A 26,329-nucleotide genomic window follows, 5' to 3' on the forward strand; every position below is an offset into this window, starting at 1 on the left:
GGAAAGTTTTTAAGTTATTTTTTAAAGTTATGAATAAAAATAAAAACATAATCTAGTCAATACAAGTACGTTGCAGGCTACTGAAGAAGGAATACTGTCGGGAAAATATACTCACCATCAGGTAAAAAGGGATGCATGTTATTAAAAATATGTAACATAGCAAAATCGTTAATATAGATAATAACATATGCCAATAATAATCGAAAATAATAATAATGCAAATAATAATTTGTATAATAATAATAATAATAATAATAATAATAATAATAATACAAAGTTTTGTTTTGAATGCATTTGCACATGGCCTTTCTAACCCAAATTTCCTAAAGAATTTTGATCAACACGTACAGTAAATAATCTCATTAATAGGTCAAACAGCTGCGCTGCTGTCATTTGCTCTGACAGCCCAAACATGCTTTGGAATGAATGAGACCATGGAAATGTGCTTTGGAGGATTTTTCAATAGCGGATTTTTTAGGATACCACAATTAATTACGTCTGGTATCACATGCACTGCTTTATTTATTTTACATGTAGCCTTGCATAATATAATTTGTTTTGTATGAAGAAAAATGTTTTAATCATTACTCACGATGCTGTGCAGGGTCACTTCACATTTCGTTCAAACGAGCTGTCACAGAACACAATGCAGTGGCTTCAAACCACACAAAAAAATTCACAAGAAGAAGAAGTGGGGAAAACTTTTACATTTACTGAGGAAAACCAGTTATGTGCTGCGTTCTGAATACACTTTTAATTTCAACAAAGAGCAGGAACAGCGACTACAGAAAGTAGGTTAAGGCTTTGAGAAATCTGCTTACATGATGAAGCACCTGATAGGATGGTGAGAAATCAACATTTGATTGGCTAATGGCTCTCTAAATAATGTGTCCAAATAATCCTATGTTTTTTTTTTCTTCCATAAAGCATAACTTTATTTTAGCGTGTTAATTCAAATCTATGAGCAAGACAGCTGTAAATGTAAGTTAATTGGTCATGTTCACGTGTGCTACGCAGCAACAGTCTGTGTGCATTTTCTGTGCGTAAATCAAATTTAAGACAGATAATAGACTACTGTTCTCTTCTATTACAGATACTCTTTTACATCAGTCAAATGTTCATTAAGATAGAGACCGATTTGTATATGCTTGCCTTGGTCATAAAAGCACACATGATGAATGCATGCCTTATTTTACATTAAGAACTTCCCGTGCGTTTTTTGGATAATCTAACGGTGTTATCCTAGGAAGAAGTCTATTTAACCGTATTCAGATAATAATAAGAATATATCAAAGCTTCAGCATATTCTTCATCTGTTGACTGTGGAGGCTAGGAGGAGGGATTTAAAGTAAGCGCAAGGTCTTAAGTAGAAAGAAGCCCATAGCTCAAAGACAACCTTGGCAAGCGAAACTATTTTCACGAACCCAGGCACGCACGAGGTCGAGGCTGCGGTCACTTCTCGGGGCCTGCATACCACATTTCATGAATGTTGTGAGTTGGGTCTTATTTTTAAACATGGTGATGAAATATACTATTCGCATGTATGAATTGCATGATATTATAATATAAAAATAATACGAGAGTAATTAGAATATTATATATATATATATATATATATAATAGGATATGTATATATACATATATCTTGTATTAATTTTCTGGAGAAAAAAATTAGTCCACTTAATAGTAGGCTACACATTGATGCGATTTATATTTCAAATGCTGAGCATGCATCTACACTGAAGGAGTGTATACATTTCAGTCAGCAAAAACAGCGCTTGTACATAATGTAAAGAACAACTTTAACAAAATCCACACAGAGAACATATTTTTTGAAAAAGTGCATATCCTTACAGATAGGCTATCCCACAAAGGTCCCCGTATCATTCGTTTTTGCTCGAGCGGAGTCTTCAACTTCACTTGTTTTGTATTCCTCTAAATCCAGCGGACTGCTCTTATTGGTAGGTGCGAGCGTTACATCACAATGATTATGACGCGCCGTCTTCCTGCTTCCTTCAGCCGCGTCTTAAAGTCAATCTTGTTGGTGCGAGCGCGCGCTCTCAGCCTCCTCCTGGCCGCGTGCGCTGAGACATACAGTTTTCATGCAGAGAGAGGAGCGGCGCACAAGAGCTCTTTCTCTATCTCACTCTCTTCGCTCTCGCTTGTCCCGAGAAATTACAATATTCATCACAGGGTGAACAACCCTCTGTTTTCTCTGTTACACTATCGCGAAGAAGCTCAATTCGCTCTCATCTTCAGAGTAAGTAACCTTGTCATTTGCGCTGGCGCTGAGTCTTGTTCTACTACTGATGACTTTTCATGCGATGCGCTGTATCGCTTTATCCTTCACGCTCTTCGGTTGCTGTTAACTTTATCGTTTTGAAGGGACTTCATCCTTACGTTTCTCGGACAGTAAGTATAAATACGCTCTTGTGATATCGCTTGTAGACTTTGGAGAGGCGACGCGAAACATTTTTGTTCAGTTGTGAACTTGCCGTTTATCCTTTGCAATAGGACAGTCCGTTTCGTGTGGTGTTAATGCCGTTTTTACATTTTCTGTATCATTATTACTTCCGTTTGCTTTTTGTCAGTCGTCTGTTGTTTTATGACAATAAAAAGTTACCGCATAATTTACATAGATGCGCTCGCTGAATTTACGGTAGGCTATCTCGTAGAAATAAAGGTTTCGATAGAATAGGGTTTCCAGACGTGTCATAGAATAATCTTTTAAGTTACACAAAGAGCTTATTATGCATTAGTTGTTTAATAAGCATGTTATACTGCATAAAAGAGCTGAGAAACAACGACAGTGAAGTGAAGAACCTATAGTGTAGCCTAATATCAAGAACTTTTTTCATCTTCCAAACTGCCAACTACAAAATAATGGTTCTTGATAAACGATGGCTATTTGCTGAAACCAAGGTGTTACCAAGAACCATGGACGAACCTTTATTTTTAGGAGCGTTAGCTTATACTGAGCCTCTGAATTTTACTGCCACTCCAGCTTGACGCGTTACTTCATCATCATCATCATCGTCGTCGTTTTCTGACGTGAAAATCGTATGTTTAGGAAAGAATTGCCGGCGTATATAAAGCCGTGAAGTCTGTTTTAGGTGTTTAGTGTCAAAATGAATGTCACGCACGTGGTTGTTTATAAAATATTTTAAGTTTGAGGTGCAGTGTATTACCCTATCCCTACAGGGCAGGAGTTTCAATCAGGGCTCCCAGGAGAAAAATATATAAATAATAATTGTCTCAAATTTGACGACATTTCTAACTCTGAACTAATCTTGAACTTTCTAACTAATGATATTTGAAACTATATATAAATGTTAATGTTTCTGGTGAAAAGTTACTGGGGAGAAAAAAAAGACTAAATGTGTTACTGATCAAATCTAGCCGTTTTAGAGGTCTTTAGGTTGGCTGAGAGACTGTGTGGGGTTCTTGGGACTTTAAAGGTACAAACCCCCTATATACGAGAACGTGCTGGTGACTAAATGTTTTGGCTATTTAACACAGCAACCGAATTGTGTGCGTTAACATATATATGTAGTATATATTTCATTTTCCATCACAACTTTTTGAACTGAAGTGGAACAGCTTGAATTTTTTGGAAAGAAAAAGTGCGCATAGGACGCGATGGCCGTATGAGGTGAAAGACGTCTACAACGAACAGATTTAGTTGTCTTTTTCTTGACTTGTCAGGTGTCTATATTTAGTGACAACAAAAGCAGTATTTCCGATTTGTTTCATACTGTAAATGTAAACGTATGACTAAGTTAATCGGTGCGTCTTGAAGCAAAGTTAAAGGCTACGTCTCATATGGTGTTTATCAAAGAATAGGCTTTTAGATATTTATTCTAGATATTTGCAAACCTGGCCGTGCTGGTCAGAATGAAGACACTATCACATTAAATTACTGGACTTTTTCATTACATTACATTTTATGTGTATGTTTGAGGAAGTAGTCTCGTTATTCAATACCTGCTTAGCAAAGCTGTGCACTTTATGCTCAGTGCAAATGAAATACCCTAGTCTATTTAAAGTGCGTTACATTCAGAACGATCAAAGCTACATATTTGCCTTTTTGATATGCACGGAGAACTCATACTTATTATCATCTGATTTAATCGCCATGTGTAATGTTGGCCAAACTTAAATCACCGTCAACTTGTAAAACTAACTTTTATTATTCTATATTATCCACCAAAGGAGTTTGGTTTGAATTAATTTGATCAACCTTAAACCATTTGTTTTTGTAAATCCAGAACTTAATTCATGAGGTGTATTATAGCCTATACTTGTTGTATTATATATATATATATATATATATATATATATATATATATATATATATATATATATATATATATATATATATATATATATATATATACTTTTTTTATTATTAGATGAGGGGACATATATGCCTGCTAATCTCCAAAAGATAATATTAAATCCGCTACTGTAAGTGTCTTTGCAAATATCAAGGATACCTCAAAACATACCAAAGTGAACAAAGCCTGCAAGTTGGCTGTAAGAACACAATAATGGCAGGACATGTCTGGATAAACAGAGCATTGTGATTTTAACTGGTTCTTACATGAGAATTCTTTTTGGTGTACAGCTCTACATAGATTTGGGTATTACTTTTTTTTTTTTTTTTTTTTTTTGAATTATTCAAATAATTTGAATGACAAGTTTGTAACTGATCCTTATTATATACTTTTTGCGGTCAAACTCTTTGTCAATTTTTATTTAGTATACAATAGACTGACTTCAAATATTTTTTTATAAGTTTTGTGTTGTTCTCTTGAATGTTAGTCTATTTCAAATTGCATTTAGCATTGGCCACAAGAAACTTGGAGACATATAAAGAAAATTATTCATCAGTCCTTTCTTTTTGGCTAGGTTCCCAGGGTTCTCGAGCTGTGCCCAGCTGACAGGCTTTCAAAGATGGCACAATAACAGTTCCAGTGATGCCTGACCATGACAGCACATCCCTCTTAAGCAGACAAACCAAGAGAAGAAGAGTTGACATAGGAGTGAAGAGGACTATTGGGCAAGCATCTGTGGTTTTCACCCAAGCAAAAGCAACCTTTCTTAGTGCCATGAATCCCCACGGTTCCGAGCAGGATGTTGAGTGTTCTGTGGTGCAGCACGCAGACGGCGAGAAGTCCAATGTGCTTCGCAAGCTGTTGAAGAGGGCGAACTCTTATGAAGATGCTATGATGCCCTTTCCGGGGGCAACCATCATCTCCCAGCTTCTGAAAAGCAATTTGACCAAAAATGGAGGCAGTGAGCCTAATTTCCAGGGAAGTGGCCTCTCGAGCACCGGTTCAGAGATCCAGCAGGAGGATGCTTGCAGCAATTCCTCACGGGGCAGCCCTCAGGAGTGCCTTTCACCATTTAACAGGCCCTCCATGACCCAATTTGAAATGGAGAGGCTAACAGATGAGCATCTTAGGGCCAAACGAGCCCGGGTGGAGAACATCATCCGTGGGATGAGCCATTCACCCAGCGTCACACTCCGTGCAGGTGATAATGAGCGCGAGGGGGCAGCCCAGCCCCCGAGTCCTCGTGAGAACTACCGGGAAAACAAGCGCAAGCAGAAACTGCCACAGCAGCAGCAACAGAGTTTCCAGCAGCTCGTCTCTGCGCGCAAGGAGCAGAAACACGAAGAACGCCGGCAACTGAAACTGCAGCTGGAGGACATGCAGAAGCAGCTCCGGCAACTGCAAGAGAAGTTCTACCAGATTTACGACAGCACTGACTCTGAGAACGACGAAGATGGAAACATCTCTGAAGACAGCATGCGTTCTGACAGAATGGACAATCGCGCCCATGACTCTGTCCCAGATCGCTCCGACAATGAGATGTCTGATGTGGATCCAGGGCACTTCCTAGATCGAGCATGCGCACTTATTCGGGAGCGGAACATGGCAACAGAGGGGGACAAGCACAAGCGTGATGGCTCAAGAGGAAAGAACCAGGGACCAACCTCCATGCATGCAGAGGGCAAACAGCTAGCAGAGACGCTAAAACAAGAGCTCAATACAGCCATGTCCCAAGTAGTGGACACCGTGGTGAAGGTCTTTGCTAAGCCTCCACGCCCAGTTCCTCAGGTTTTCCCACCCCTGCAGATGCCCCCTGATCGTTTCGCAGTCAATGGAGAGAACCCAAACTTCCATACGGCCAACCAGCGCTTGCAGTGTTTCGGTGATGTCATCATTCCTAATCCCCTGGACACTTTTGCTAGTATGCAGGTGCCCAACTCGAATGACCAAACGGAGGCCCTGCCTTTGGTAGTGAGAAAGAACTCCTCAGATCAGACTGGGTCTCTTCCCACACCTGGGGCTCACCACCATCCCTCCCTGCACCCCTCACCCTTATCTTCCACAATGGGCTTTAGTCCTCCCTCCTTCCGCCATCCTTTCCCCCTTCCTCTAATGGGCTACCCTTTCCAGAGCCCCTTAGGTGCCCCAACAGGGCCTTACCCAGGAAAGGATAGGTCTTCTCCTGAGTCTCTGGATCTGTCCAGAGAGACCACCAGCCTACGGACCAAGATGTCGTCCAACCACCTCAGCCACCATCGTTCCATCTCACCAACACACCCAGGGAATGAAGGCTTGTCCTTGTCCCTCATCAAGTCAGAGTGCGGAGACCTTCAGGACATGTCTGACATCTCTCCATATTCAGGAAGTACAATATCCTTTAAAAAAAAACACACATTTAATGATAATTGTATTCTTATTTGTTTAGTTAAAAAAAAATGTACACGGCTCTGATGCAAGTGCAGCTTAAATACCAAATGAATGACAGACAGATCTTGAAAGACGTAAATGTAATTTCAATGAATCTCCATTAATTGGCACAATCACAATCAGTGTTCCTCTAGTAGTCCAAAGATTAAAAAGAGCTCAGTGGATGGAGGCTTTTAAGTGTGCGCTATATGGAGAAGTGCTGAAAGGCCCCGCCGTGGCTAAGATACCTCCCATCTTCTCTGTTCTCACACTATCACAGGGAGACTCACAATAAAACCCTCTCTTTCATCACAGCGCATGCAAGACTTTGTACATAAATGCTCAAAGCAAATCATATTTCAAAGCCAGGAAGTAAAAGGACAAGTGGGATCCTTTGCTTAGAGGCCCTAGAAACTTGTGTTAGAAGGATGGTAAAAGATCTCTGTCAGTGGAGGAGCGCTTTATTTAGGAGGATGTGTGCTCCGTTGGTGTCGGTGGTAACAAGGGTAAAACAAAATCCCTGCTCTTGAGCTTCGTAATTTTAAAAATGTATTCTCCTTTTAATTTGCTTTTATTTTACATTATATGTGAGCTCAAGAAAATAACAAAGCCTATTTCTTATGAACACCACCAGCTTGCTTTAGGTAAAGGTACACTGATAGCTGTTGCCTGGCAGTAGGTCTCTTCTTTTTATCCTGATTCTCTGGTGTGAACAGGTGTTTGGAGGTAGCTGCTTTTCTTTCATCCCTTTCCCTCTTTTTAACCTTTTGCCAAATGACTACTAGGTCTTTGATAAGCTTTGAATTGTCAAAAAGAACAAAACCAAATGTTCCATATAAAGTTTTAAACAGTCTACATTTTTTAAATATTCAATTATTTAATTTATTAATTAAATGATTACATTATTTATTACAGTTAACTGGCTTAATGGTTGATCCTAACAACGCAAAGAGAATTCACCAAGTAAGCACTCTTTAGCTCAGAGAGAGTCTATTATTTCTGTACATATACTTGCACACCTGCACAGTTGAGACCTGAACAACAACTTCTCAATATTTGCAAAATAGGGTGTTTAATCAAATATGAATTTCTATTCAAATTCTAGAAGAAACAAGCAGCCAATTATCTTCAGCCGTGGCCAGCATGATCTTCCTTGTCACGTGCTCTCTTTGCATCTCAAGAAAAATAGCCTTGTTCAGTTTCCCCCATCATTTGCATATAGAGAGACCGAACAGCTCTGGCACAGGGCTGTTGTAAGAATGGGGTGGGGGTGGGCGGCAGGTGAAGCCAGTTTGCATGTCTAATATAGTAGACGAGGACAGAGGTTCATGGTTGCACCAGCTCCATGCTCAAGTGCTGAGGCAGCTATTGCACGTAGATTCAGGTTTCATCAATTAAAGTGAAGCAAAGAAAACGTGCGCTATGAAGACAACGCTCAGATCACTTTTCAAACTCGCTTGCCAAAGTGGTTTAATAAAAGACCTTCTCCATTTCAAAATCACTTTGCCGGTGGAATGACACAATTCGAGTCCGTTCTAATTTCTATATTTTTATGTCAGAAGATTGTCAAGTGATTCATCAAAGCATTTTTTTTTTCAGCCCAACAATCTGAAAACGCTTCCTATTCTATTTTTCTAAGCAAGAGCTAAAGTCTCTGCTGTAGTACATTTGTTGCTCTAATCTTTCATATTGCTGAACAGATGTCTAGCATTAATTTATGGATTTAGCATCCCTATGTCCTTTTTCCCTCCTTTCTCTCCTTACACCTGGCTGTTGGATCGCATTTCACTAGTTATTGTCTCCCTTACATGCAACATGCTTAATACAAAACCAGACCTAAAAAAGCCTGATGATGCAGAGCATCTATGGTGGCGTTGTTTATGTAGTCTCTCATATGGCTGTAAACCACAGCTGCCCCATTTTTCTCCTCCCCTGAAATACTTCATATTCAAGTTTGCATTATGTCCTTCATTCATGTTGACTATGGGCCGCTTGTCTTACACCGAGTTGGCCAGTGTTTACTCGGTCTGTTTTGTCATTTTGCATATTTACGTATCCTAGAAACAGCTCTATTTTTCTTGGAAGCTAGGTCTACTTGTAGGAAATGTGCGTTGGTCGAGTCATCCTCAACACATTGTTCCCAAGATCTGTGACTGTTTGTTTTACTTAGAAGTAAATGTCTTGAATGTTAATGGCACTGAGTAATGAGATAACTGGGATTTATGAATGTTGTTAACAGAGCAGATGAAGGGAAGAATAAACTGATATAATCGTCGCTCCATAAATACTGCGTAGAGATTGAACAGTGGTAACTGCGAAACGCTTCCTCGCTGCTTTCAATGTGCGACACCCATTAGATTAAACAGCATCTCAAAGTGATTAATCCCTTGACAAATATACAAATAAAATACAACTATTAAGGTGTTTATCAGCCCTCTCATTCCAGACTCCAACACGGCCTATTATTCGCTCCATTTCATGAAGAAGCACTTTTGAGAAGCGGCCTCGCTGCTTGGGCTTTCCCCATCTCTTGGTTTTTAAATGAGCCTTTAGGTCCTTGAAAAATCTGACTTGTTGTGAAAAAGACAGCTTAACTCTCTCTCTCTCCCTCCCTCGCTGTCATTCACTGCTGTTATTTGCTGTATGCATTATGACAGATGGTAGGAAAGAGAGTAATGCTCTTTTGGTCTTCCCTATCAGCCTAATGGAGGTCAGCTACGGTTCTCCTCCTCTCCTCCTCTCTTGGCAGAAAGAACACGTCAATCTACATACACACCATTATTAAAGAGGCTCACTGTTGGAAATTGCACAGACAGTCCATTTTTAGTGTTCCTTACATGTAGATGCATTTATTGTTGTTCTTGTAACTTGCAACTGTTCCAGCACTTAGCGTTTTACATAATAGACACAGTGATGTACCGTATTCGGTGTGATCTGTCATGATGGTGCCATGCTTTATAGTGAAGGTGGGGGGGGGGGGGTGGCTAGGCGAGTGCTGGGTGAGCCTCTTAATTGACCTTGTGGGGGCCCATTGATTTAGCCCCACATGCATCTTCATTTTTGATAAATTATAAAGCCGTTAATTTGCAGAGGAAATGGCTGGGCCAGTCTGGAGCGCAGATGTGGCTAAAGCCGGCCTAACTGGCAGAGCGGGGGCCGTGCCAGGAGGCTCAGGGTGGAGGGTTGGGGGTTGGGGCTAATTGTAATGGGTAGATGGCTCTGGTTAGCCACGGTCTCTCCTGGGACCCCCCTCAGCTGCCCTCTGTTTACCAATCTAGAGGGCAGTGCCACCTCCAGATAAATAGCGCTTTTATTGGGATAAGCAGACGTTTATTGACTTGCAATGCTACATTGACTTGGACTCTGTAGGTGTTAATATAAAGTCGTCAGAATACGGGAATAATTAGGGATAGTTTGCAATGGTGTAAATACATCAAAGAAGTAAGGTTGGCTTATTTTATGTTTATATGTTGTTTGATATTTTATTTAACATCAGGCCATCGTAAAGAAGTACAAATGTGGTTTACTACCAGTAAATGTCTAAAATAATTATATTACAAAATAATTTCCTTGACCTTCAAATTTCAAATCCAAGAGGGGCTTTCTCCAAACCATCTGAAGAAGGCCAAGCTGATGTTCTTCTACACACGCTACCCCAGCTCCAACATGCTGAAGATGTTCTTCTCAGACGTGAAGGTGAGTCCGCCATTGACCGTTAACTATGTCGTGTGAAGTAGTGCTGTCCCACTAGTCCAGATGCGTCCCAAACAGACAGCCGGCTCCCCGACCCCTCCACCCCCTCAATTAAAATAACTGGCCTTAATCTCCGAGAGGAGAACAAAACGGCATAGCACAAGTCCCACTTTCCCTTTTACTCACTTACGCTTTCATTTTAAACACTGATCGTGAGATTACGTTTTTAAACTCTTTTTTTGTTCGCGCCACTACAGACAACTAGGCTCTGTTTCTGTCTCTGATAATTTACAAGAGTTTCCAAGAGTTCCCATCCCCAACTGATCTGTGGAAGTGGGAGGCAGAGGGTGATAAGAGCTGAGAAAATTAGAGGTTCGGCAGAAACTAACAAACGAAAGCGGGAGGGGACTCGGAGGAGGAGGGAGACAACAAACAAAATGGAGCACAACAACACAAACAAAACAATGGCAGTGATTGTCTCTTATTTACAACTTAATTTGTTGTTGATGCGTCATACAGGGAGCATACGGAGGAGAAATAATGTGACAGATTCAGGCCACATTATTTAAATGAGGAGAGCAGGGTCCTCTCACTCCCAGCTGCCCCTGTGCCGGGTCCAGGGTGACCACCTCATCCTCACACACATGCTTCTGTTGCATCCATCTAAATCTGCCAGCAGCTTAATACTCATGTGAATGTACATCGCTCGCTGTTAGCGCTTATGCTCTGATAGGGAATGATATAATAGCTAGAAAATAATATGAAAGTAATATCTGAGAAAACTGATTTATTGACGGACAGTCCTTTTTTAATTTTTAACTCTGATTTTAAGAAAACCTAAAAACTTCTTCTAATTCATATGTTTTGTGTACTTAATTTTCAGCCACAAAAGAGAAAGTTAATCAAAGCCTTAGATTAAAGACGGCCCAATTATAATTCCCCTTTAGACAAGGCGGTGAAATCCTGTACACATTAAATTAACATTTTGCAAAACAAGGTCAGTGTCCTGGGAGAGATGGTTTTTCAGGGCTGCTTAAGCAGACGGGAACAATGGGTGGCATGTGTTTGTTGGATCAACTAGTATGTATGTAAGGGAATTAAGCATAAATTACTGACTAATTACAGCTGTATATGTCCACGAAAGTTACAGGAATTAGTGATTAAAGACGTTTAAGCACCATAATGATGGGATCTAAATAGGAAATAATGACTGTGGGAAATAGGTTGATATGACAACTGTTTTACCTAAATTGTCTGTAATCGGATGATTAAAAAAATAAATAAAATCCTCCCTTTGTATTAAAGCAACTATTTAATGGCCTAATTAAACAGAAATGTAGAATTAATGTTCTCTTTTTGAAAAGTACTATAAATGTTTCATAACATACAAATAATAAAAAAAATACATTTTACAAGAATAGTGAATTGTATATTTGTAATTAAGCTTAAGACAAAAAAAACATCAATTAAAAAAAATTTAACTAAATTTTTTTAAATGCTTTATGCACATACATACACATATATAGTCAATGCTGTACAGTCTGCAGTTACTTGTAAATGTACTAAGGCTAAAAGCGTGAGTCAGAGAGAATTTGACTTTAACCATAATGGTGATGACAGATTGTAACTCAGTCAGGAAGAGGAAGCTGCTTCTTACAGGTAGTGCAGAAGCAAGCAAGAACATTTCCCACTTATGACTTCACATAGTGAGCCAGTGGTCATAAAGAGATTAATACAGCCTCCCTTCACAGGAAAGCTACAGGAAACTGTGACAATTCCCTGATCTTAGCTCTTATGTAATGGATAATACTTTTGTCCCTCCTCAATATCTCGTTTTCACAGTTGTTCCTTGAACTGTTATCTGTTATCAAATTTGTCACACAGAGTATTACAGGACACACTCCTGCTTGTGATGGGTCATTATACTAATGTGATTTACTGCCAAAATACCATGAACATCTTTTACACCTCGCTCGCCCCTGTATTTCTTTCCAATTTAATCACCATAAATCGCATATGGCATATTCACATCATGGAGGGGTGGTCCACTGGGCTTGTTACAGAAGCCTTTGAGGGCTAAATAAGAGAGGGTCAAAGGTTAAGAGGAGTATTAGCAGGAAGATGGTGTGACACTGATTATGAGCAGTCAAAGCAAGTATGAGCAGGGGTTATGTCACCCCGAAAGGGTCGAGGAGTATATGTTTCAGCAGGACAGCTCCAGTAAGGTCAACCGTAGGTCAGGGAAATAAATTCAGCCGCTCAGGCTTTGTCACCAGGCTGCCTGACTGCCTTTAAACATACAGCATACCATGTAGCATTAACAGCCGAATATCAAATAACCTACTGGGGCACTTAGCTTACTTCCCCCTATAGAGCTCAACTTTTCCCAGATTCACAATCTAAGTGCATGCTGCGTGTGAGGGGGGAGACTTAAACTGCACAGACCCCCGTATAAGTAGCGTCCCCACCAGGCGTGTGTGAAAGCCTGTATTGTCCATGGCTAACAGAGGAAACGTGCGGAGTGACAGGTCAAGTCTTCCCCCGGTGTCTTGGAAAGAGCGGATCTCTGTCACCAGAGGAATAATCTTTCACAGGCCCGTGAGCATGAGTGTGTGAAATGCTCTCGCTCCCGTACGCTGTTCTCTGAGTCAACTGCTGCCCGGACACATCACAGGCGTCAGGCTGATTTGTTTTATGAATCTTTTGAGTGTGCTCACTGGATATACAAGGTTTTTTGTGGGGGTAGAGAATAACAGGATGAGGTGACCCATGGGAAGCATCGAGTTTGGTGTTCTAAGAACATTACTGGAAATGATAGAATAATAGATTTTTTTTATGAAACTAGTGTGTTTGTGTGCGTGTAGATTTTTACGCATACATACAAAAGCATTTTGCTGATTCGTCTTGCTGATCAGAGTATGTGCAAGTGGATTGTGATTGCAACCAAAAAAAAAAAACAACTTAAAATAAATAAATAAATACTAAATCAAATCCTAATAAAGCTACAGTTATTGTAATTAAAGGTTTCATATACATGCTCAAGTCAAAATTTCTTCTAGACACTTTCTTCTAGAAAAGTGAAGTCCAATAGTTATTATGCTTGGATTATTTAAAATAAATCTTTTTTTTTTTCTTTTTTTTAATATAAAGTATTGTTCATATATAAAATATATTTTATAGCTTATATTACTTGAAATGTTAATTTATAAAAAAAGTATTTATTTTTGTTTCAATTCAGTATCAAAACAATGTTTATGTTTATAATAAAAATAGTAATAATAATAATAATTAAATTTAGTAACTAATAATAAATAATTCAAGTTTATATGGAAGTTTTCATAATACTCATTATTTGAAATCAGTTTCACCAAAATGCATTTTGTTATGTTATAGTCAGGAATTTAAAAAAAATATATAATTTTATTAAGAGCACCAGGTGAGTGAAAAATTTCACAGGCGCCCCTGAAATAAAATATACATACAATTACAACATGTCAACACTTTAAAAACTTTTTAAAAAGTTACTTGTAAAATTTAAGAGCTTGACTAAGAATGCAAAAAAAAACGTATTGTTCGAAACCAACCCATCTCACTTTCTCTCCCACAATCCCACTAAGACAAATGAGTTTTCGCAAGTGTTTTTTGTGCAACGACGTATCATTTAGTGTTTTGTTCCGTGGGGTGGCTGAGAGCTGAGAGAGCTAGACTAGTTATTTTTGTTTGACAAGCAGATGACATGATCCTTAATTGCTGAGTTGTCACGTTCCAGCAACGCGGCTCCATTGTCCCCCGAATCTCTGGTATTTCTATTCGGCAACAATGCTTTTTAAATCTCCCTTTATACAGCGCTGCCAAACGATGTCATGCGGACTTACTTTTCTGCGCTCTCCATTATGTCATCCACTAGCCATTCTAGAAAAAAATTCCCCCCTCTCTCGCCTTTTATCCATCTCTTCTGCATGCCCCACTCATATGAGACAATGTCTTATGACAATAGAAGAGCCTAATCTCCATGTCAAAGCAATTTTCATTCCCCAGTGAGCAGTCTGCTATCATTTTGTAATGTTTTGTTTCTTATTCTAAAAGAATTAAGGGGGTGGTGGGGGGCTGGAGTAAGTCGTCACGGGGGCCGGGGGTCCTTATCTCAGTGTCTGGAAATTTGGACAGTGCATTTCGCTCCGCAGATAAAGCGGAAAAAAGAAGCCCCTCGAGTTCAGTAGATCCTAATAGGTTTAACGTTTATTGAAACGGGGGTAAGCGAGAGATCAGATAGCCTTGCTTCTTTGGTTGTTCTTTTTTTTTCTCCTCTTTCTTTCTTTTCAACCCGTGTTCTCGCTCGCTGTTGGGCTGAAAGAAGGCAGAGGCGACACACAGGCCAAATGTATAATTCCTGAATAGGTTAAGTACATGTTTGAACTTCTGCAGACTGATGCCTCGGGATGACGACTTAATCATTTTCTGCTGAATTATGGGAGAAGGACTCTCGCGGTGGCGCGGTAATTATGCTCTCGGCTGGCCTTTTGGGGAAGCCTATCAGCCCTTCGTGGCTTCTCACTCTTTCTCCGACTCAGATTCCCCGCAATGATTCCTCTTTCGCGTCATTATCTTAAATTTGCAAGCACACAAGTTTCTACACGGTAATTACTTCTAACCTCGGAAAACACGGCCACCCTCCCCCCTCTTTGTTCCTTGTCCTTCCTCTTTTTTCTTCTCTTCATGCTCGATCTCTCTCTCCTCAGCTGTCATCTAAACAGAGGCCTGCATGTTCTCATGGCCACTGATAGATAAGTGCTCGCTGTTGATTTTTGATTAATGCTCTTTGAGGGTATAGAAAGGGGAGGCAAAGGCAATGAAGGCTTGATGAACACCCATAATGACAAAAGGCAGGAGGCTGCATGTCAGAGCAGCCAACAGAAAGCCCGCTGGATTTATAGCTTTTAACTTGGCTACATTCAACTCAGCTGTCCTGTACATTCACACTCTTGGCAGCCGTAGCGTTCGCGCACACACATTAACATACACACGTAGCCGTGCACACACCGAAAGGACCAAAGGCTGTCACACAGGTCATTTGCTGAGGTCATGGGGCAAGTACACAGGGCAAACAGAGTACTGTGTATTTACTGGTCTAGGATCGGGCGCTCCAAATATAGCTCTCACAACAGCGTACGAAGGCTAGCTTTGAGCTGCCAAGCTGAACTATTCAGCTAGAGCTGTACTTGTTGCAAGGTTTTCACGTAATTTAGATTTCTTCACTCAATTTCACCCTTTACTTGATCACTTACTTCACTCGATTATTAAATGTCAGGGAAAAAAAACCTGAGGCATGTCAGAATTAACTCGGCTACTTGATATGTAAATTTGCCGTTACTGCATTACGGTCTGTTGACACAATTATAATTTCATCTACTCAACCCTGAACTGTTTGCATTTGTGCACAACAGCAAATATCCGCACCGACCATGTAAGCCTTGTTGGAGAACAAAAAACACCCTCTGACCAATCTGTCTCGGCTACGGGTTTGTTTGCGCACCCATCATCCTCAAGGACAATGTGAAGTAAACACGTTTGTAGAAACAAATGTCTTATCTGTTGTCCTGACATTTAAGGGTCTCACTGGCTAACCAGATTAGAGGTTAGTCACACCTGATTATATTCATTTTAGTAAAAACAGATTAAATTAGTGGGAACCTTTTGGTATGTTTTTTTTTTCTGAAAAAAAAAAAAAAAGATTATACACTGTAGTCTTTGGTTTTATATTTTTTCCCGAAATGTTTTTTTTTTTTTTCTCGAAAGGGTCGAGGAGTATACGTTTCAGCAGGACAGATGAGCACAAAGGTGCTCTGTAAATATCAAATGCATTTCTCTGTGCTCACCTACAGCAACAAAAATGACAACAAGTGTTTCTCTTTCCCCCCCATTCTCTCTCAAAGTTCAACCGCTGCATCACATCTCAGCTGATCAAGTGGTTCAGCAACTTCCGTGAGTTCTACTACATCCAGATGGAGAAATTTGCTCGGCAGGCCATCAACGACGGTGTGACAGGGACTGAAGAGCTGAGCGTGAGCCGGGACTGCGAGCTTTTCCGCGCTCTTAACATGCACTACAACAAGGCCAACGATTTTGAGGTGAGCGTTCGTCCGTTACCTCTGTTTCACACTACTGCATTCACATTATCAGGCCACACTGTATTACGAGGTGAGATTCACGCAGTGATGCATAAGGCATTATGAATGCTTTCTGTTAATGTTAGTGCAGTTCAAAGCTTTAAAATTAATACAGCTAAATGATCTCTTTATATGATTAGACAATGAATGGCAAGCTGTTCATCCCAAAAGCCCCACCCCCATGCTCCCCCCGCTTGTTGTACTCTTGGGGTAAAGCGAACAAGAATTTTTTTCTCCTTTTTTTTTGGCCGAAACACAGTCATGCATCTGTCTGTTTGATGAGGCAAACAGGGAGCTATGCTTCAGGCCCAAGTGTCCTTGTCAAATACAATTTGCAGAGCTCACATTTAGCGCTCAGCTCACTATCAATATCTGCCCACTGGGACTCTGGTCATTCAAACACTATCCTTAAACATCATCATCATTTAGCTGACTATTAGCAAAAATCTGCCCCATCCCCCTCCCCTCGCTTTCATTTAGATCAGGTCAAAGCCAAGGTTTATTGTGATTGCAGGTACAGAGAACACGCACGCCACACCTTTCGTGACCAGGAAGATATTTAGGGACATGATCCCTATTTTCATATATAAATGCAAGATTTGCATGGCTGTGGAAGAAAGTGCAGGGCACCATGAATAAGACTGTTGTTGGTAGAGAAGTCGAACCGAGGGAGAGATTGTTTTGCATATCAAGAGCCACAAAGGCTGCACAGGTGTACAAGCAGGACGGCCTGAAAGACTTTCCCAAATGCTCATTTTCCATGCAAGGAAAACTCGATCTTTAATGCAAATTTCAGCGCCCCAGTCTGTTCCTTTTTTCCTACCGGGCCAACTCATCTCACGTCACGTCTCGTCTAGCGTGCGACGACATCCCACAGCAAGTCCGTGCCGCAGAGAGAGGTCACACAACCTTTAGCGGTGCAAAGGGACACTTCATGCTGAGGCTTTTTTTGTGCTAAATTTTCTCTTCTCCACCTGTCAGACTGCGAGGCATGAAACTGGAACCCTCGCCGATTCAGCAAGTCGCTCTTTCTGCCAAATTTAGCATCATCAAAGTTCCACCTTGCTAGCTCCTCCTGAATGAATATACCCTCTGTTGTGCTGATCGTTTGATGTTAATCTAGTCTGTCAATATGCACCAGTAATGTGCTTCCTCCTCCTTTGAGACTTTCGTGAGTCTTTTGTAGTCGGGCCCTGTCATTTCTCTCTCCCTCTCTTTCATTGCACTTCCTTTCGCTGCCTTGTGTCTTTCATCCTCTTCGAATGTACTCACCCCTCACTTTCCCATTACAAACTTTTTAATGACATAATTGTCACATTCCTCATGGTGGAATGAGCAAAGGCCATAATTAAAGAAGCTTCATTAATTGCCTTCAATGCACTTGGTGTGTTGGGCTCACCAAGCTTGCTGTTTTCTTTCAAGTTGTTTATCCTTCATTCGGCTCCTCCTCCACCGCACTGTCTCTATACGCCATGGTTTCTCTCCTAATTACTGCTCTGTTTGTCTTAGCTGGACAATGGCACAAATGAACACAATCAAGGACATTTGCATAGACACAGCTTATGATGTCCGGACCCTGAAAGGCTCCCAAAAAAACAAGAGAAATCCCCTTTCTCGTCTTTTCTCCCAAACAGAGCCGCCAGCAATGTGGCAAGTGTTATCTCTTCGCTGAAGGGGTTTCTCTATGTACAAAGCAGATATGATCAAGCCTAACAGGCCTGCTTAACTGTTGTCTGGGAACATCATTTGTTTATCCTGCGTAGCTAAATGAACACATTAGAATGATATTTTATTAAAGAGGTAGTTCAATTGAACATGAAAATTTGGTTACTATTTGCTCTCTCCACGTCCTTGTAAACCTGTATACTGTTACTTTTTAAAAATTCATTCGTAGGATAAAAAAAAAAACCAGTAACAATGGTTGTCCATATGACTTGTCTGATATATTTAATGTCTTCTGAAGTCTCATGAAAGCTTTGTGTGAGGAATAAACTGAATTTACGGTGTAAACATTTGCAATTATTAAATCTTGACAAAAAAAGAAGAACATCATCAGTACTTAGTCATTTAAATCCTCATATAAAGCTATTGTATGGCTACTGAAGACATGGACTATCAGACCAAAACTCGTCTGGAGCACGTTTAAGGTGTTTTTAGAGCTGGACTGATCTTACTTGGTAAAGAGCTGCATAAACACTCTACAAAACTTCTTTTTTATGTGGTTCACTAAAAAACGAACAATGTAGGGGCTTGGAAAAACAAGGAGTGTGGAAAATAACTGGCAAACAAATCCTTTAAAATCCAAAGAAAAGTTACAGAGCATTTAATCGCATAAAGAAAGTGAACACCTGTTAAGACTTGCAGCACAGTTACGCATTGTTAGCCAAAGTGGCGTTTCCTGGCCCTGTAATTGTGGCATCTGGTTCTCAGGAGCCGTCTTCACACTTACTGTATCACATCACAGGCACCATTGAAGAGTTCTAAGAGGGGTGGGGTCCACGGGCTCCACTGGGATAAGGAGACATTTTTATGACAGCTCTGGGAAGGTCTCATCTTTCGGCCACAAAATAGTTCAAGGCTCTTCTGTCAAAACCCCCTGAGTGTCCTCCCTCCCAATTTGCCCCAAACCCGCCTTGTCTTCAGTCCTTGTACCCTCCTCCCATGAACCGGTTGAGAAGAGCATAGAGAAGGCTTAGTCTCTCACTCTCTTTCTTTGGTCCCTGTGATCTCTGAGCCTTTTTGAAAAAGTGTTGGTGGCCATATACCCACAGCACACTCACACAGACCTCCTTTGACTTCAAGAGTCCCCGTCTTGGTATCTTCAAGCTATCAGGTGTCTGTGACTATTATCACATTGAGTGAATGAAACTTTGAGACTTTGTTTCCCACTCACATATGAGTTTTGTTTACGTGGTGAAATTTCAAGGTTAAAAAGATACCGTTATAGTTGAGGGAATACTTAAAGGTGAAGTGTGTAATTTCGGCGCCGCTAGCGTCAACAAATGGAACTGCAAAATTAATGGCTTTAATTAACAAACTCTTCCCTCATCTGCCATTGGTTGGCAAACAGATTGACCCCGCCCACAATACATGCTATTGGTAGATCCAGTGTTGCTGTTGTTGGGCTACACAAACAAACAGAACCTATGTTTATACTTTTAGAGAAAATCTTAAATTCTAAGGATTACTAAAAATGTCATATTAAGGTAGAATATTATATTAAAAATTGCACACTAGATGAAACATTAAAATATCTACAAGAAAAGCACATAATGTAAATGATGCAATATAAGATGTTCTAACCAGCAACGCTCTCCCCCTCGAAACAGATCAATTATCCAACGTCCCCCTCTTCTCCAGGTTTCTCTTCCCTTTTGTTTCTTCTCTCGTCTCCTCTTGTCCGTGCCTGGTGTGACCTACCCCAAAGGCCTTCATTATTAATTGTCCTTTGGAGACGGGGAAAAGTTCAAAGACTGCGCGGATGGTCCCTTTACTGCAACAGTCTATTGTCTAACATTCATCTCCCTTTACCCTTGTTCCAGGAGTGTATTATCTCCCCTGCCTCATGAGAAAAGAAGGTTATCAATAAGAGCGCAGAGAGCTGCCATCGTGACTGCCAGGAGGTCCTGGCCTCCCAAGTCCACACACAGCTCCCCCACAGAGGGCTAGTTTACTGTTGTTTATCTTTGAGCTGCTAGCTTGTGCCACGCTACACTAGCACATCTTAGGATCGGGCTCTGGTTTCAATTCTTCCTCTTTGACCTCACACTGACCTGCAGTGTGGTCAGCCAGCTCACCTCACGCTCCCATTATGACGCCAATCAAAGCTACAGACAGTGCTATAAGATAGTGGTGGACATTTAAAGGACAAATTAGGGACGGTTTAACTTAACCTTACAGTTGTAACCCCTTAACGTCTCATTTTCTTCACATTATTATTTTTGTCTCTACATGCCACTAGCATCAACAAACTAAAAGACTGTTTTCAAACAGGTTTCCTTGAACACTCCCCCTTCTGTTATTGGCCCTCACCAACTCACGCCATTGGTTGAACCCATGTTGCTGTTGTCAGGCAGGTCAGGATGCTCAAACAAACAAAGTAATGTTTTGAAAGCATCACAGAGCCACTGTGTTTACGCTTTTAGTGGAACTCAACCTACAAATGTCAAACCATTATCCCTGTAAATTAAAAAACAATTTACCTCACACACATGTAATTCTATTTAATGTTCAAATTAAATTAGTAATAGTTTAAATATATGTTTATCATTTATGCCCTAATCTGAAAGCACAGAAAACCATGTCCAACAAAAGATTACAATTCTTGTTGTGATATTTAACCTGCGACCAATATGCAGCAAAAGTATATAAAATATCTGCTTGAATGAAACTGAAGACAAAGTCCGGCTTGTGTGGCAAGTGCACATGCAGCTGGGATGGCACCCCTCACAATAAGTGTTCTGTGGTAAACCCTTAGCCCGTCATGTGATATCAAGAGTCACTGTGGTCAGATGATGCAGACTATTGTCTTCAAGGGCTCTTGGGTCACAATCATCTTCCTCTGTCTAATTAGATCATACTGTCTGATGGACTGACACTTACAATTACAGGATAAAAAGTGCTCTTTTTACAAATAAACGAGAATTTTAAAACATGTTTTACTTATAATACAAATAGGATATAAAAATACTTCTATGCTTTAATATCAAAAACAATTGGTTTAGCGCTATGCCACTAAAAGGCTCTTATGCTCAGCATTGAATCAATTCTTCACTGGAGAGCTGATGGATAGGAGACTACAATGCACTTCCTCTTTTTTCGCTACCACTTTGCTATAAATGTCACGCCTGGCGGCTCCCCGTCACATTGTACGGTCTCCAGCCGAACGTAATAGAACTCTATGAAAACAAACTCCCATCTTATTAGCTTAGTTATTACGATGCTTCACGTCAAAGGAGCTCCAGTAATCTAGTTATAGGACGACACTTAGGTTCTGTTCCCAATGTGGCCGCTGATAGAATAAGCCTCACACTCTTTAAGTCTTTATTGAATGCACTTTAGAAAATATTTTAAAATAAGACTGGCAGATAGTGTGTTTCACTGTATTCGGGTTGGACAAAAATATTTTTTCTTTCACCTGCCATTTAAGGGAATATCTGTTCCCGTATCTCTGTTGATGAGATCACTCGCAGGGGCTGTGTGATTTCTTCTCATGCGGCTCTTGTGGGAACTGAACTTCCTCAGCGTGTTGGTTAATCATTAGTGGAGGTGACCTGGAGAACGCTACAGTACAGCACATTACATCCAATGGCCTTGACTGTACTTACCCAGGGACGGCGTAATCGCTGCCATCAAATCTGCATTAAAGACTTATCTTTTATGCGTTACTAGCACAAACAGCAACATCAACAAGGAGATGTAATTTAATAATTCATAATGGAAGGTGCAACGAAAGCACACCTACTTTATACTGCTTTGCTTACCGAACACAAAGAGTTTTTTCAGCCTAACTGTCTGGTGATGGCAGTTCAGAGGGACTTAAAGCCAAACTGCTGTAGGCAATCTATATTGTATATTACTCAGAGAAACAGAGACCGAAATTAGATAAGAGTGTGTGATGCTTTCAGGCAATGTTTTTTTTTCCAGACAAAATGACTTATTAATGGTCACTAAGTTGCACAGAGGGATCAAGCCCTGCAGTCTTTAGCACCAGCCAAAGAAAACTACTACTACACACACACACACACACACACATACAAACACACTGGCACATGCAGAATAAATTATAGATGTAGTACATACTGTTCAAGTTTATTTCTTCCCCACATACTTATAAATATAAATATAAAACCCCACATATAAAAAATTACACTACCTTTATCTTGTTTTCCAGTAAAAATATTAAATAACGTTAAAGCTAAATAAATTTATATAAAATGTACTTTTTTCTAGTTTTATGTATTTTTACTTTAAGACTTTTTTTGTTCTTGTTTTATTTTCCTCAATAGATTTTGTTGAAGTAGGGATACACAATGTATGGGTACCATACTGATTGGAGATTTTGTTGGATATTTAGGCTAACTGTAATTTAAGTACTTTTGCCACCATCTAACACTTAAAGTTAATCTTTAAAACAGAAATGATTTAATAAAACTGTTAAATGTAATCTTTAGCAAATTGAATGATGAATATCTTTTCCTGAACTCGTTACTTTATAAAGTTGATGTAGTTACTGTAAAATGTTATTAATGTAAAATTTATTTAGAATTTATGTAGGCAAAACAGTAAAGATTTTTGCAGTATATAAAAATACAGTGTAATGTGTAAAAACATTTTTAATGTATTTATTTTTTTATTAAAATCACAGGATGAACTTGACCATATCCCAACAACAAGCATCACATGCTTCCTGCCCTAAAGTGTGATATTGTGGTCCTGAATATCCACTTCCTTTAATTGCCTCTCAGTGTTAAGTGCTGCCTGTCATGGGCTGGAATTCTGTTGTCATGAAGGGACCTGTGACAGAACATAAACAGGGCTTTAAGTAGCTTCTAAAGAGCCTGCAAGCTCGCTGGAAATCCTTCCTTCTACAGATAAGTTCCTGAAGTGGCACAAACTGAGAGAAGCACCTGCCGGTGCCACTGCCATTCTTCATGGCTCCCTACAAATAGCTTTTGATGGAAAGTTCTTCCACGGACTAGACGGGCCTCCTTCCATGTTCTCTCATGTCACCTTGTGTGCAGTCTGCTCAGTGACACCACTGGTGATTATGTCATTATTTTGCTCCAGGGGGTTCAAACACATCTGTAGCATTCGTGCACGGCTTTCTCCAAACCCTGGCACATCTCCCACCCAACCGCCCCGTCCCTGTCTCCCTCCCTCTTCTCTTCATTAGTCTCGGTGCCAGATCCTTTCTTCAGCCAGACAAGAAAGACCCAACTCCAAGCTGCCTTTCTCCTCCTCCTGCCTGCTCCAGTCCTTAGGCCATTCTGTCCTCCCTCTCCCCCCTCCTTCTCCTCCAGATGTCCCTCTTTCTCTCTCTCCCTCCCTCAAACACTCTCTTCTTTCATAGGGTTCAACTGCAATTTGAGACAAATGACTTCATAACCTTTAGCCCAAGCAGGTTTGAACCCAGACCCTCCTCTAGGTCAGAGACCTAGTGCCCCTGAATTTGAAGTGCACATGTCATTGTGGCATTGTTTGCTTTAGTAAATGCAATGATATAGAAGGGCGAAAGGACATCGTGATCATATGGCCAATCAGATTTGGCATAATAAACAGTCTTCATTAAAAGAATAGTTCATCCACAAATGAAAACTCATTATAACTCACTCTTGTTCCAAAGCTCTATGACTTTCTTTCTTCCCTTTACATTTAATAGCCCTTCTTTCTCAATGAAATCGCAATGCATTCAAGCTTCAAAAAGATATCATAAAAATATATATATAAAAAGCATCTGACAACTCTTTGTGACAACAGAATTAAATTATAAGCCGTTGTTTACAGAATAACCATTCTGTTATTTGTAAAACCAGACCAGTGCAAACCAGAACTGAATCAACCTCATATTATTCATGATAATATTCTTATTAACGTATTCTTAAAAAGTTCTCCTTTTGATTCAACACGAAAAAAAGTGAGTAAATATATATATATTTTTTTTCCTTTTTTTTTTTTGGCTGAGCAATTACTTTTATAATGCTTGTTTCGTCTTCTGTGTAAAAAAAAAAAAAAAAAAAAAAAAAAAAAAAAAAACCAACTAACCAGGGAATGACCTTATTTAAAGGTGAGCGCAAATATATCCACTCACGCACACACTCACTATGTGCCAGCGTGCCTTGAGAAATGGGCATATGGTGCTTGCTCAAAGTTTTCTTAAGTATGAAAAATAGTTTTCATCAAGGCCAATGCAGAATCAGCAGCAGCATGCGTATGTTTGTCCAGCATCTGCAGTGAGAACCTAGGCCTGCTTCAAGGTTGTCGGGACAGTTTGTGGAGCTCAGTTGCATCACAGTGGGTTTTGAAAGAATCTTTATCAGAGAGGGAAACATGCAATCTGTTTGCCTGATTGACACTCCAGCCAAGAGTTTATCAAACTGCAAGGTTTTGCTTTCTATGTGCTATTGATTAGCTGGAGCCGAATGTCCAGCGTTCAGTGTAACGTTTCGCGTTCAGTGTGATGTTGTTCTTTTGAAGTTCAGTCAAGCTCCCGGACAAGCAGTGATAGAGGGAAACTGAGAGGGAATGGGTGGGAGGCGAGTGGGGTGGACTCTTATGCTTTCAGCCCCCTGGCCTTGAGACTTGTTTGCTCTCTGTCAATCCATTATCTCCCAAAAAAAACACCTCGACCTCCTGAAAGAGTCTATGGTATTTACTGTATTTAATTTTTTGGGTTGGTTTTTTTTACTGCGATATATGGATACTTTTTTAAAAAGTATAAAGGGAAGTGTTCACTTCTCAGATTAAAGTTTGAGATGGGAAATTATGATTATGATGAAGTAAGAAATGTTAGGGACAGGCTGTCCTTAAAATATAAATTAGTGGGGGAAAAAATGTATTAAACAGTTTTTCTTCTTCTTTTTATTATTATTTGTGTTGCATTATCATTAGACTAAATATTGACTTAAATTTGTTAACAATACAACTGCATCATTAGCGCTTAAACAAAATGTTTTAGACTTGTGAGACCACTATTTTTCTCTTCAATGATCTCTGAGAAATCTTACTGGCCAGCAGGTGAATTTATCACCTTTGACTGGATGGCTTGGCCTGAGCAAATACAAGCAGTGAGATACACCGGCTCCAAACACAGGCAACATCAAACAGGAGCCGCAATGAAATGGAAAGTACACTCTTCCCCTTTAATGATTAACTCTGGTGAGGAAACCAGGACTTTCTTCCCAAGAAGAGAATCTTAGCAGGGGACAGAAAGTGGGTCTGGGCTCTCAGTTCCCCACGCTGTGGTCTTTTGAGATACAGAAGTTTGACAGACCGTGTCTTCATCTGTGGTACTCATCTATGAAATTTCCCACACACGCACTCGCTCAGCCCTCCTCCCCCTCCCCACGCAGTCCTTGATTTGTATGGCAGTTATCAGGAGGTAAGTCTCTCCTCAATCAATATTTACCCAACAAACAGAGTCGATTCGGGGGCAGTTTGTATAGAGGGCCCAAGTGCACATTCAGTGGGGTGAATGAATGCTGGTTGAAGTACCAGGGTTTCTGATTATGACTGCTGTACATGTCCCCCTTTCACTTCTTGTCTTGTGCTTCTCAGTGGACGGGCGATATAATTTTTCTTTTCATGTGTCCTCTCATCCTTGGCAACAGCAGCGCTGAGGATGCAGAGCTGCCAGAAAACTGATCAAGCTGGGGGGCAGGAACCAGGGGCCAGCTAGTCTTATTTGTAATGATATTCAAATAATAAAATCCCACAAAAGTGATTTTTCAATACAAATTGAGCTTAATTGACAGAAATTGTGGCATCATTTGTCCCTCCTTTTCTTAAAAAAAAAAAAAAGTTCAAAGAGAAATCATTGGGACAATTTTTTTGAGGATATGATAACAGAAATATGAAGCTGGGTAATTTTACACACACATACAAAAAAGTTTAAACTTCTGTATTTTTCACTTGGATAATTGTCAGTTTAGGATTTTAGAGTATATGACATTGCTTTGACAAGACAATGAAGTCGTAAAGTTGCATTTTACTTTACACATTAATGGT

At 40.1% G+C, this 26,329-nt stretch overlaps 1 protein-coding gene across 5 annotated transcripts in view; it reads left to right on the forward strand.

Moving 5' to 3' along the window:
- Window positions 1-26,329, forward strand: part of LOC127976378 (prospero homeobox protein 1) — a 35,675-nt gene continuing 9,346 nt past the window's right edge. Inside the window, exons 1-4 of one of the 5 annotated variants that reach the window (XM_052580764.1) lie at window positions 1-121; window positions 4,912-6,706; window positions 10,331-10,439; window positions 16,370-16,564. In XM_052580764.1, the coding sequence (XP_052436724.1) occupies window positions 4,980-6,706; window positions 10,331-10,439; window positions 16,370-16,564 (2,031 nt within the window). In that variant the 5' untranslated portion in view covers window positions 1-121; window positions 4,912-4,979. The other 4 variants (XM_052580763.1, XM_052580761.1, XM_052580762.1 and 1 more) reach the window with 4 other exon arrangements.

This window comes from Carassius gibelio, chromosome B17, assembly GCF_023724105.1.
Source record: "Carassius gibelio isolate Cgi1373 ecotype wild population from Czech Republic chromosome B17, carGib1.2-hapl.c, whole genome shotgun sequence".
NCBI classification, from domain to species: Eukaryota; Metazoa; Chordata; class Actinopteri; order Cypriniformes; family Cyprinidae; genus Carassius; species Carassius gibelio.